This window comes from Artemia sp. Qi Xiang Cuo, chromosome 9, assembly GCF_049724085.1.
Source record: "Artemia sp. Qi Xiang Cuo chromosome 9, ASM4972408v1, whole genome shotgun sequence".
Taxonomy (NCBI): Eukaryota; Metazoa; Arthropoda; class Branchiopoda; order Anostraca; family Artemiidae; genus Artemia; species Artemia sp. Qi Xiang Cuo.
This window is the reverse complement of record NC_142802.1, coordinates 1,674,341-1,688,339: the sequence shown is the minus strand read 5'-3', so window position 1 is coordinate 1,688,339 and position 13,999 is coordinate 1,674,341. Positions and strand designations below refer to the sequence as shown.

The following is a 13,999-nucleotide window of genomic DNA, read 5'->3' as shown; positions in this document are numbered from 1 at the left end:
GAAGACCGGGAGAGGGCTCATTCGAACGGAAATTAAAAGTTCTAGAGCTTTTTTAAAGTGACCAAAAACACTATGCTACGGAAAAATAGTGTTTTCTGCCATTTTGTGGGACCAAACTACGATTTTGCCATGGAAGACCAAGTTACTATCGATTAAAAGTTCGGAGAGGGAGGATTTGAAGACATTACCTCCCAACTACCCAATGTGTGAAAATACAACGCTCGGAATCGAGTCAACTTTTCACTAGCTTTCTTCGAGAGTTCTGGCTTTTCAAAAATCAGGCTAGATAGCTTGACCATATAAAATTCTAGAATAAACCTTTTAAAAAGGTTTATAGGCTAAAGATGCTTTATTGCAAGACGATAAGGAAAGGGAAAAGAGTGACTCTACACAATTTCTCACAATAAGGTTGGTCAGGTAAAAGAATATATCGGAAAAAAGGCTAAATTTTCATGTTTATAGTCTTATAAAATTATAGTAATTTTATAAAACGAAAAAATAGTAAAAAAGAGAAAAACGAGGATTATACAAGCCAGTGAAAAATATGGACTAAAATGCAAATATTTCGGTCAAGACCTCCGCTTGACCGTCCTCAGTGCAAGATAATAACATACTAATTACTAATAAAAATCCAAGGATAGTATAAAAAAAAGTTCAAACCTTAAAACAAAGCACAACTAAAATCTTAAGACCCTTTCCATGTAACGGTGAATGACGGCCAAGCGGAGGTCTTGACCGAAGTATTTGCATTTTAGTCCACCGAAATATAATTATGTAAAATAATTTCATGATTAGCTGGAAAAAGGCTAGATAATAATAACAATAATTTATTTTAAATCCCGTCATACAATAACAAAAGATTATAAATGTTTAAATTTTATAATCTTAGTGCAAAGAAACGATTAATTTATTGGTTTGAAATGTCGGTTTTGGCATTAGCATTTCTGGAACTACTTGAACTTCACTTTGGTAGAAAATACAATAATGGTACAAGATGATGTAAACTTACTGCAATTAGATGATACAACACACCCTGAACAACTTTTTCGTCTGGGAAGGGACATGACTGAATCGTTTTTGTGTTACTGAGACTGCTGAAAAGAGGAAGGGAAAAGGGGCAGTTGGTACAGGTCAATTTTTCAAGTAGTACAGACCTTAAGGGGGTAATACAATAGTGGGTTTTGGTAGAGTGTTTAATTAGAATTTTACAGTAGCCTATTTTTTTCTGTCCTCTTCTCTTTCCTGTTTCTCATGTGTTCATTGGTTTATTGTTCATTTAATGAAATAAATTGAACTTGAACATAACTACAATTTAGTCATTTCCCTTCCCAGACGAAGAAGTGCGATCCAGTGAGTTTGATTCGACTAATATGCTTGCTGACTAATCTGATCAGCCAATATGGGGAGATTTAGGTGTTACTTTCGAAATGTTGGGTAGAATTGGGGGGGGGGGGGGTTGGTGGTGTCCTTAGCATTACCGATTTCCAAAAAGCTTTAAACAAGAGAAAAAAAAGAACAGAAAATGTAAATTACAAAACAACCTACACCCTCTGTGCTACACGTACGTCTTTGCCAATCACAAAAAACCTCTACAGCTCGTTCACAACCACAACAGTGGTTCAGGAACTGGTTAGACACACCTTCAAGATAAAGTGATCAGTGATCCAACTCTTGCACGGCTGATAATTCAAGGAAATTAGTCACCAGAACTATTATAGATATTTCTGAAAGAATGTAAAATTCATGAAAAACGGCAGAAATTCGCATTCATTCGAAATAGCTGTAACAAGAAATAACGTAGAATTTGTAGGAATTATGAAATGTAACAAATATTGATGAAAGTTGTACGAATACTATATCTACATACAAGGGAGGGGGGGGGGAGAGAACTTTTTGCTGCAGAGAAGTAGATATTACTTGTAAAAAAAAAATTCTGACTAAAAAAATTTTCATTCTTTTTACTCGCTTAAGAGTTCACACAGGAAGGCCAATTAGGTTTTAAAAATATTGGACTATTGCCCAAAATAAAATGTTGGGCTATTGCCTTCCATTTCTGACGTGCGCTTGAAAATCGAGGCGAGTAGATAACAAAATGCACAAACCATTACAATTAAAGCAAGGACAACAATTGAAAGGACAAAAAAAGCGTTTGTCAAATCTATGGGGGTGGGACATTTTTCTTGATTTTCTTTTCAATGAATATACCAGAACAAATGTATTTTTCAAAATCTAGCGCTCCTTTCCCCACTAATTTTCGCCCCTGAATTAAAGTGCACAGTCCGCCAGGGAATTATAGGAACGTAATCTTTATTTTTCTCTATTTCCACAATTTTATCCCTCAGCAAGTGCTTTTTTACTTTCTTTTTTTTTCTCTATTTTCTTTCAATCTCTCTTTTTCTCTTGTTTCCACAATTTTTTCCCTCATTACATACGTTCTCTCTCTCTTTCCTCTCTTAATCTCGCTTTTTCTCTTTGTTTTCACAATTCTATCCCTCATTACATACTTTTGTTCATTTCCTTTTCTCTCTTTTTTCTCTTAATCTCTCATTTTCTCTTTGTTTCGACGATTTCATTCCTCATAACTTGCTCCTTTTTTCTCTTTTCCTCCCTTAATCCCTCTTTTTTATCTTGTTTCCTCAAAATTACCTGCTTTTTCTCTCCTTTTCACTTTCTTTTCTCTCTTATTTTCTCCTTTTCTATTTGTTTTCACAATTTTATCCTTCATTACATGCTATTTTTTATTTTTATTTTTTCTCTTAATCTCTCGTTTTCTCTTTGTTTCCACAATTTTATTCCCCATTACATGCTCTTTTTCTCTTTTTTCTCTTAATCTCCCTTTTTCTCTTTGTTTTCACTATTTTATTCCCCATTACATACTCTTTTTCTCTTTTTTCTCTTAATCTCTCTTTTTCTCTTTGTTTTCACTATTTTATTCCCCATTACATACTCTTTTTCTCTTTATTTTCTCTTACTCTCTCTTTTTCTCTTTGTTTCCACAATTTTATCCCTCATTACATGATCTTTTTTCTCTTAATGTCTTTTTTCTCTTTCTTTCCACTATTTTATCCCTCATTACATGCTCTTTTGTTTTAAAGACGGTTCAACATGGACTGGCTGAGCTCAAAACTGAAATTGCTGTTGGACGAGCTTTCATTGATCAGTGCATATCCCTCCATGCCAAAAATCAGTTAGATTCGGGTATGGCTTCAATGTCAAAGTACTGGTAAGTAAAATCTTTGACCTTTTTTCTCTTTTTTTTTTAAGCTGTAACTCATATTTATGTGTTAAACGGAGTGGAGTTGAAGATAATTCCTAGTGAAAAGGTTCTTTTAAATGAAAAGCCTAAAGTGTATTAAAACAAACTTGTAAGAGTTTGTAGGACTATTGTAGGGCTTTTATAGGGCTATTATTATTAGGGCTAATATATAGGGCTATATATTATTATAGGGCTATTATATTTTATTATTGTAGGGCTCTATTTTAGGGCTTTAACCTCGTTCAGAAGAAAAGAGTATATACTGAATTCGGGAAAAAAGGTAAAAATCTACTTTTACCAGCATCAAAATAAGTAATGTCTTGGTTTAGCTTTATTTATTATTTTTAAAAAAATTGTTGCTTTATAATACCAATGACACTAAAAATGATATCTGATTCTTCAAATTGGTTAAGTGGAAACTTAACCAACCATATACGTCTTTAAAAACTAGGAATACCTGGTAACTTAATTTTTGATGAGTGGGCGTCAAGTTTAAAAATAAGAAACGTGTTTGAAGAATCAGCAGAAAATGAGCGAAAAACATCCATCATCATTAGGCTCTAGAAACTGTAATTATCTTATATCCATATGCATTTAAAATTATTCAAGATGAAAAATTTCAAATTATTACTCAATTGACTTGCGTACAAAAATATCTTTTTAAAAAGACCAGGTAGGCTATCCTATTCTGTAATATTTATGACTATTGGCATATCAATAGAATTCTTGTACTCTTCTGATTTCAAAATATCATTTTTTTTTTACTTAATTTTTACATTCTACCTACTAGGTTGTATTTGTTCAATAGCCCGATTGAACAGTTGTTCTACCCTATTGATTGTTGTATTGCTCTATGACCAGATGCAAATAAATCGGGGGCTATGATCGTTTGGTTAGGCTTGTTTGTAAATATGAAACGTTTCCGCTTGTTTCTTTTCATGATTCAGTGCGGCAACAAAGGAGAGATTTTGATGTCCTTGGTACTAGTAAATAATCAATATTGTTAGTATATGATTACTCATTGAAAAGTAAAGAATATTAGAAGCGATCTTTTGTGGCATTGTTTCCTGAAATGGATGCATTTTCCTAAAAAATAGATTAAATAAACAAGATATTTTAGAGACTCTATTTCTTTTTAAAATAATTGTAATTGAATGAAACCTGAATCCTAAATCAGCACGACTGCTCATCAAAACCAAAAATTGTTAGGTGACAGTTTTTTTATTTTGGACAATGGAGAAGCAAAACTAGAGTCTTCTTCTCTTTTTTTTCCTTTTTCAGCTCTCTCTAATCTAACCTTAAATCTAGGCAGATTTTTAAGAAGTATATTCCTCGTCTTTATCTCTGATTAGTTTGTTTTCTTTAATCGAGCTGCATTTACAGCTCTACCATCTAGTTAAGAGATATCAATTCACAAAACCAAGGGAGTGGGAGGAGGATTTTCTTAAGGTTTTCTTCTAAAGATGCAAAAAAGCTATTTTTCGAAATCGAAAAAAGCTTTGCAATTTTCACGATTAAGGGATATCGATTTCACTAAGGGATATCAATTCACAAAACCAAGGGAGGGGAGGAGGATTTTCTTCACTTTTTCTTCTAAAGATGCAAAAAAGCTATTTTTCGAAATCGAAAAAAGCTTTGCAATTTTCACGATTAAGGGATATCGATTTCACTAAGGGATATCAATTCACAAAACCAAGGGAGGGGAGGAGGATTTTCTTCACTTTTTCTTCTAAAGATGCAAAAAAGCTATTTTTCGAAATCGAAAAAAGCCTTTCAATTTTCACGATTAAGGGATATCGATTTCACTAAGGGATATCAATTCATAAAACCAAGGGAGGGAGGAGGATTTTCTTCACTTTTTCTTCTAAAGATGCAAAAAAGCTATTTTTCGAAATCGAAAAAAGCCTTTCAATTTTCACGATTAAGGGATATCGATTTCACTAAGGGATATCAATTCATAAAACCAAGGGAGGGGAGGAGGATTTTCTTCACTTTTTCTTCCAAAGATGCAAAAAAGCTATTTTTCAAAATCGAAAAAAGCCTTGCAATTTTCACGATTAAGGGATGTCGATTTCACTGAGGGATATCAATTCACAAAACCAAGGGAGGGGAGGAGGATTTTCTTCACTTTTTCTTCTAAAGATGCAAAAAAGCTATTTTTCGAAGTCGAAGGAAGCGGTGTAATTTTTTCGGTTTTTCCTGAAGAGACTACAAAAATATATTTTTCAGCATCTAGGGAGGGCGGGATAATTGCCTTTCTTTGTAGGTTATCGACAATATGCATAAGTTAGTTACATACCTTTCCATAGAAGGGAATTTACCTTCTCCTTCCCTGAATTGTAAATAAGGGGTGCACTAAATATATAGTTTTTTTTAATAACGCCTCATTTTCCATCTACAAATGACTACTAAACTGTGTACACCTATACTATACTTCACTACAGCACCAATCCGTCTGTGCACCGCCAACACAGCTGTGCACACTCCTCTTACCCTCGCACCTATGTTGTAGGTTATTTGCGATTTTGTTTTCAAACAAATGAAAAGAAACAAAAGATGGACAAGTAACCAGAAAATAAGTTATGAAACAAATATAAATGAGTCAGATTAGCATCTAGAATTATTCTTCAAAGAAAAATATTCAAAAAACGTAAAAATTATAGTTTATCCGTAGTAGTTCAAGAGGGAACATGGGATTTTTTCCCCAGAAAATTTTCCATGTCTCACTTAGTCTCAATTAGTGCTCACTGTACCAGGTTTTTTTTTTTTTCACCAAAAAGGCTTTATATCTTTTTTCACCACTCATAAAAATAATTCAAAAATGGAGCCTCTGATATTAAAATCGCTTGTCGTATCCTTGAATTTTCTTACCAATAGCAGTACAAAAAGACTTAAACGAGTTTTAGATCTTCCTTTCACCTGTAAGATAGTGCCTCTTGAGTGATTTTGGTAATGGAGTGCAGCCAATTTTGTGTACCAGAATCACGCTGGAAAGTGAACCAACAGATATGGACATCTCCTTGTATTTCTACTGTGTTCCCTTACTTCAAATTTAGTGTTTTACTGTTACTTCAAATTTATATTATAGTTGCATTGTTTTTATCCAGAAAGAAGTATTTCGACTCTTTTCATTTGTGTTTGAAATGAAAAGGCAGCGTTGCATAAGAAATTATTTACCTAGTTTTCCTTTTCCTTGATCATGCTAACCTTCTCATAGAAACTACGAAAAGGAAATCTAAGTTACATCTGTCTGCTTAGTATATGTGCAAATTTTTCGACACAAGTTACCCTTTCCCAAACTATTGTATATCATTTTGTTAGGGGGGGGGGAGGTTGCAGAGATAATTCTAACCCCTCGTACTTACCTGGAGACCATTTTTATTGCTCCATCTAAATATTTCTTTATATTAAGCGATGCTGGGGATAAATTGCCAGTACATCCCAATTGATAGTAACGACCACTCACGAAAATGTGGCCAAAATGTGTAATCTGTATGTGTAATCGAAAATGTGTAATCTATCTTATAAAACGAGCACTAATTGTATGTCTATCAGTAAATTTTTCATCAAAAATGACACTGTTCTTTTTTTGGAAATTGGCATATTAATATTTTTGTTGTGAGAAAAAATGATCTAGATAAGTCAAGACTTTGAGAAAATTTTTCTTCTTCTTCCCGAACCCTTAATATTTTAATCAATAATCTGCTGACGGAAATTAGAGACCCATGAAGGTTGAAAGCCTTAAGCATAAGTAGGAGGAGTTTCAAAACGCAATTTATTGACACATCAGTTGATTCTGAGCTTTTAGACGAAGTCACTCTCGTTTGATAGCTGTGAAGTGAGTTTCGAACTCTTAAGAGCTTCGCATTAAATGCTACGTCTTTTGGCAGAAAAATTTGAATAATGATTTGCATACCAGGGGAACGAGCTTCGCCCATTGATTATTGTTCGTTAAATAATTCTGGAAAAACATTTTCGATGGAATGCCATTACAAATGCCAAGACTTCCAATACCTTAATGGTTTTACACTTTCTACAGTGAATAAAATACAAATAAAGTTGTTTCGCGAAAGAGATTAAAGAAAAAACTTTGATTTTCCTTTGACCGAGAGAAGCTCAATCTGCTGGTATTAAATATATATTTCATGTCAAAGTCTTGGTGAGATCTATAACTTTGTAGCATTTAGTGAATCCTTATACTGTGAACACTTGTTAATGTGTACTCCTAAGGGGTATTGTACTTGGTATCGGATTAACGATGCTTCTTGACTACAAAGGCCCATGCGTCGGCCCTGCAGTTTATTGCTACAGCTGGATTCGAACCCTGGGTCCTGTATTACCAAACAGAGATCAAACCTATTGTGCCACCACAGGAAAACCCTACAGGGGTGAAACTACGGCAAAACCTTGAATAATTTATGTTTTAGATAAAGGCATTACCACAGCACCAAGTTTTTTTTTGTAAATTTCTCTTTCCTCTTGTGATTTGGTTTATTTTCGCAGGCCCACTGATCTGGAAAACAAAGTGGCCTATAAATGTGTCCAAATGCATGGTGGCGCTGGTTACCTGTGGGACACCCCAATTGCGAAGATGTATGTCGATGCTCGTGTGCAACCTATCTACGGTGGCAGCAATGAAATCATGAAGGAACTCATTGCCAGACAAATAGTTGGGGGAGGGAAGAAAAAATAGACTTGTTTCTGCCTTTTTGTTGTTCTTCGTAATTTTTAGATTTTAAGTGTAAAAATTTATGTCACAAATTCAGAATTTCTCGGGTCTTTTTTGCATGATTCGCAGCGCCTTCAGTTGCTTGGCATCCTTTACTTAAAAAAACAACAATAATTCAGAGGTAGTTTGGATTTTATCTATTAGGTTTTTTTTTATCATAGGAAAGAAACAAGCCGAGTCTGTTTTTGATCTAGTAGAAAAAAGGAAAAACATATGGAACATTTTGTATTTAGTAAAAAAAAAAAAAAAAAAAAAAAAAAAAAAAAATAAGGGGAGATGGTTGCTATTTATTAGAAAAGCTTTTTTTTTATCATAACCAGAAAATAATCAAGTCTATTTTTTATGTAATGAAAAACCGAAAAACACGTGAAAACTTTTACATTTAGAAAAAAAATAAGGAACAGAAACGTAAAAAAGAAATAACGCAACTTAGAAAGAGTAAAAATGTAAAATAACGGGGTGTTATTTTACATAAAATTATGAAAAGTAAAATTGCGTCTACAAAAAAAATAAAATGAGAACATGTGAATCACAGAAGAAAAATTCGCGTGTTAAAAAAAGGAGAAAAATAAAGCCGAATTTAAATTAAATAACACAAAATCAAATCTGAACTAATGGTAGACTTTAAGCTGAAATAAACTTAAAATATATATAAAAAACTTGTTGCAGTTGAGTAAAAAAAGAAAAAATCGGCAATCAACTACCTGGTGGCACTATAATTCAAAATCACGTGATTAAATAGGCTTATCAATCCTAAAAAGGGCTTATCCCAGATTTGCCTCTTAATCACTTGGACTGTCTGTCTTGGCTTTTTCTGCAATTAGTCATGTGTTGATGCCTACTGCAAAATACTTGATTTTCAGTTCCCTTAGTCTTCTTAACATGATGTGGCTTCGTTTCCATTGCTCATACTGTTCTCTGAACAAATTCGCTTAATGACTATGTCGATATTTAAACTCCTTGAAAAAAAAGTTTTAACTGTTGTATACAGTAAAAGGGTAGTTGGAATACGCTTTAGTGTGTGCTTATTCGCGCTAACCAGCATTAAGTGCTGTTAATAATAGCGCTTTTCGGGAGGTTGACTTTTAGGATTTTGTTTCGCCAAAGTTCAACTATTCGATCCAATACAAAACGAAGTGGTTTCCAGTTCCAATGTTCCACTATGCTACTGGAAAAAATGCCGCGAGTCTGGGAAGCTAACGGTTAAAGGGATTCCCGCGTAACGTCTGAATTTCACGTGAGGGAAAAAATACCTGGTGGCACTGTAAGCATAAGTAATACTGATAAAATGCATTACATTCAAAAACAAAAAAGCTACTAGTGCTGGATAAAATAGATCGCTTCCCTTCTAAATCTTAGTTAGACACTTGCCAAGGTTTTTATCTTTTCTTTCAAAGTCCACTACCACTAGCGCTTTAATTAGTAATGCAAGGTAGCAACATGTTGTTAGTGTTTCTGACGCCCATAATCTTGTCAAAAAAGACCCGAAAGTTTTGATTTATAAATTTTTATTTTACTGCCCTTAATTGGAATTTTAAAAGTTTATTGGACGAAGTTGGGATTCTTTGTAATCTGGAAGTGCTTTATACTCTATTGGAATAAATTCGATAAAATTTTGTTGCGACCTTCTATTTCAGAAATAAAATAAGAGAAGGATTATCGTTCTAGATTATATTCTGTTTGAATATTCACCCATCTTTTTCTCTACCGTAATTATAAAGTGGAATTGCAAACAGAATCAGTATAATAAAATATTTCAAATATACCAGCTAAATTGTTTTATAAGGGGAACCTATCCTGCCATATAACTTCAATGTGAAATCAAAGTTTTGAAATAACCGGGAAACTCAGGCAGCTACTTAAATGTAGCCTTTCCAGGTATAGCATATTTCCTGCCTTTCCATGTGTAAATAAAATGAAAATATGAATCAATTGGTAAAACCTTGAATGAAAACATGTTAATAAGTTTACTTTCAGTTTATTTAGACAATGGAATGTTTCATTTTCATCATTTTTGTACATGTTTTGCTCATCTAGCCTCAATCGATCAATCAAACATTTATTACCCACTCAAGAGAAAGACAGTGAAGTAAGACACAAAAAGAAAAAAAAGAGATACACTGAAAGATTCGTAATATATATATAAAAGAGCATTAACATCACATTAACCGGTATCCAAAATAAGTGCAAGATCATTTAAATTAAAAAATAAACTAATTGATCATAAGGAGTGACGTGGCAAGCTGTTTGCTCGTACATCCTCCCAACAAGGACAGGCGGGGCATCATTAACTGACAAATTAATAAACCCTTTCCTCTTAGAGGAAAGGGTTGACATGTGAGATATAGACGAAGCTAGCTTCTGCGCCCTCTCACCAACTTTGTCATTGATTGGATCCTCAAGGTCCTGGACAAGTACAAAGGTGTTGCAGTGAGCGCGACCCTCTCCTCACGGATCTTGACTATGCTGACGACGTGGACATGCTTGCTGAATATATTTCGGAAGCTCAGGCTATGATCAATGACGTGGCAGACAAGGCACTCTCGACTGGCCTCTAAATATTCTAGCGAAAACAAAAACCATGCGAACGGCTATGACGGATGCAACCCCTGTGACCCTAAACGGTAGTAAGATCGAAGACATCCAGTCGTTTAAATGCCCCGGCTCAATGGTAAACCCTGCTGGCGAATCTTCAGATGAGATCTGGAACCGCATATCGTCTGTTTGGAACGTCTTCCTTCAACTACAGAAGGCTCTCTGGATAGTCTGGAAGCGGAGCGAAATTTGAACACGAAGCTCCAAGTTTATGAAGCTATGGTTCTCTGTTCTCCTCTATGGATGTGACATGGTCACTGAAAACAACCAAAACGTTGATCTTGAATACCTTCAACCACAAATGCCTGCATTATATCCTCAGCATCTGCCTCTCAGATAGAATCTCGAACGACGAAGTCAGGAGAAGATGTGGGAATCGCCCACTTGCCTCTGATATTGTCAAGCAGAGAAGACTGAAAAGGTTTGGCCACACAATGCGCAGACCAGATGACCGAACAAGCAAAAGATGCTTCAAATTTCTACCACTACCGGTATGGAAGAAGAGAGGTGAAGGCCAAAGGAAGACGTGGCTCGTGGAACTGATGCTCGATCTAGAGCCATTTGGATGATCCATAAACTACGGCAGTCGTTGGGATCGTCAGTAGATGGAGATTGTAGAGCCTGCCACCCTCGAGCGAAACCTCGGGAAGGAGACATGCTGTCGTCTGTTGGGTGCCACAATAAGCCTGGATGCAGCTTGACCGAGCATCAAGTACAAGTAAGGCGAATTACGGATATTGAGTTGAGATTCATTTTACTGAGAAGAGCAAATATTGAGCTCATAAAACGAATGGTCTACAGCTTCATTGGTAGCGCTGCACAGTCAGCAAAATAGGAGGCCAAAATATTTAGGTCAGTAATATTTTCCCAGATCCTATTGTAAACACGAGAAGGAGTTTTAGATGGAGATGCTGATGGGTTAGGAGGAGTGCCACTTACTAGAAATCCCGATAAAAGCAAGTAGAAAATGTCTCCCAGGGATTGTTATTTAAGATTAGCTTTGGATTTCTTAGAGAAATTAAATAAAAAAACATGTTTTTTTAACTGAAAGTAAGGAGCGACATTAAAACTTAGAAACGAACAGAAATTATTCCATTTATGAAAGGGGCGGTCCCCTCCGCAATCCCTCGCTCTTTACGCTAAAGATTTTTATTGTTTTAAAAAATAAAGTTTTGAGACAGAGTCAAACTTTAGCGTAAAGAGCGAGGCATTGAGGAGGGGACAACCCCTTTCATCAATGGATTAATTTCTGTTCGTTTTAAGTTTCAATGTCGCTCCTTACTTTCAATTAAAAAAACTTGTTGTTTTTATTTCATTTCTGAACGTTTTTGAATTAATGCAGGTTTTGATTTTGGCTCACCGTACATGAATAATTAAAACGAAATTTGCATATTAATTTTACTTTTTTTTTGGTTAAATTACTTTCTCGAAAGTTGTTTTATTTTATTTACCAGCGTTTTTTATTAATAGTAAATTGACGTAACTTACGAATTCGATAGCGTAGCATGGTTCTGAATTTACATATTTTTATTACCTAGACTAGGGGGTTCGCCCTTAAGTCGGGTCTCTACTCTATACGCTAAATTCCGAAATTTCTTTTTATTAATTAGAAATGGCCCCTTAAGCATAAAAGTCGCAAATTGTAATAGATTGCTCTTATGAAAGTGCTAAAAATACTTTAGCGTAAAGAGCGAGGTATTGACTAGGGGGCGAACCCAATCATATACGTAATAATTTCTGTTCGCTTTAAGTTTTATGTTGCTCCTTACTTTCAGTTAAAAAAAAAACTTGTTTTTTTATTTAATTTCTGATCGTTTTAAATAATGCTGGGGAATCCGGTGCCCCCTTCATACCAATGTCCCTTCCCCCATGGAAAGATCCTCCCATGTAACCCCCGAGCCCCCCCCCCCCACTACCAGAAAAAATCCCCCCCCCCCGAAAATGTCTGTATACTTCCCAATAACCAACACTATATTTAAACATTGGGCAAAATTCATAACTTGCAACCCTTCCCCCGGGGACTGTGGGGGATTAATCATCCTCAAAGACATAGTTATTATATTTTTCGACCGTGCTGAATAAAATGGGTATCTCAAAATTTTGATCGGGTGACTTTGGGAAATAATGAGCTTGGGAGGGGGCCTAGTTGCCCTCCATTTTTTTGGTCACTTAAATACGGCACTAGAACTTTAATTTCCGTTCGAATGAGCCCTCCCGCGATATTCAAGGACCACTGGGTCGATACGATCACCTCTGGAAAAAAAATAAATAAACATGCATCCGTGATCTTTCTTCTGGCAAAAAATACGAAATTCCACATTTTTGCACATAGGAGCTTGAAACCTCTACAGTAGGATTCTCTGATATGCTGACTCTGATGGTGTGATTTTCATTAAGGTTATATGACTTTTAGGGGGTGTTTCCCCCTTTTTTCAAAAATAAGGTGAATTTTCTCAGGCGCGTAACCTCTGATAGTTAAGACTAAACTTGATGAAACTTATTTATTTGAACTCAGTATAAAACCTGATTCTTGTGATGTATCTATGGTATCAAAATTCCGTTTTTTTTAGAGTTTCGGTTACTATTTAGCCGGGTCGCTCCTTACTTTCAGTTCGTTACCACGAACTGTTTGATCAGATGCCGTTGATAATTCTATCTGATATTATTTTGAATTTCTTGTCTTGCCCGTGTTCTACAGTGATATCAATTCGTGAAGATTAGGGGGAGGGGGTGTTTTTCAAAATCTAAAGTGGGGGCAGCGCCTCCCGCCCCAAATGACACCACTGGTGTTTCAACAACTTTTGCTCTTACGGTTTTCTGTTAGCAGTCAAACTGGAAGCGATTCTGAAAATCAAACGAATCGAACTTTCGGAATGAAACAATGTAAGAACTATGTTATTTCAATGTTTCGCTTAAGGCTAATCAATAATCTATACTATGTCTGACAAAAAATATGTCTAAAATCCCCCTCCTTTTTGAACGTATGCATGTTGCTTTGTATACGTCTAGGGAGGGGCAGGGTTGGCAAACTTGTGTTTTTTCACTTCTTTCAATGAAAATACTGAAAAAGAGATTTTTTTTTAAAATACACTAAGTAAAGGTTTTTTTTAATCTGAGGGGCGGGGGAGACTTTCCCTCCCGTAAATTGAATCCACTGCTTTACTCCCGACTGTGGCAGTTAGAGTTTTCCAGTTGCAGGTAAAAAGCGACTCTGAAAATCAAACAAACAGAAATTTTTTGAATGTAACGAAGTCAGTTATGAGTCAGCTATCAGCCAAGTAACATCATTTGGCTAGTGCTTTTAACCTAGGTTGATGTGGACTAAAATGAATTGAAATAGCTAAGTGGGCGGAGTTTTGTTCTGTGAATGCGGAAAAGTTCTTTTTATGCAATGAGACTGCTAATTAATGATTACGCAT

At 35.2% G+C, this 13,999-nt stretch overlaps 1 protein-coding gene across 2 annotated transcripts in view; it reads left to right on the top strand.

Moving 5' to 3' along the window:
- The window catches only part of LOC148948208 (long-chain specific acyl-CoA dehydrogenase, mitochondrial-like), a 52,101-nt gene extending 42,499 nt beyond the window's left edge, over positions 1-9,602 (top strand). For both annotated transcript variants that reach the window (XM_089094204.1, XM_089094206.1), the window contains 2 exons: positions 3,096-3,223; positions 7,760-9,602. In XM_089094204.1, coding sequence (XP_088950330.1) covers positions 3,096-3,223; positions 7,760-7,949 — 318 coding nt within the window. In that variant the 3' untranslated portion in view covers positions 7,950-9,602. The remainder of the gene's footprint in view (positions 1-3,095; positions 3,224-7,759) is intronic.
- Positions 9,603-13,999: the final 4,397 nt, after the last annotated feature.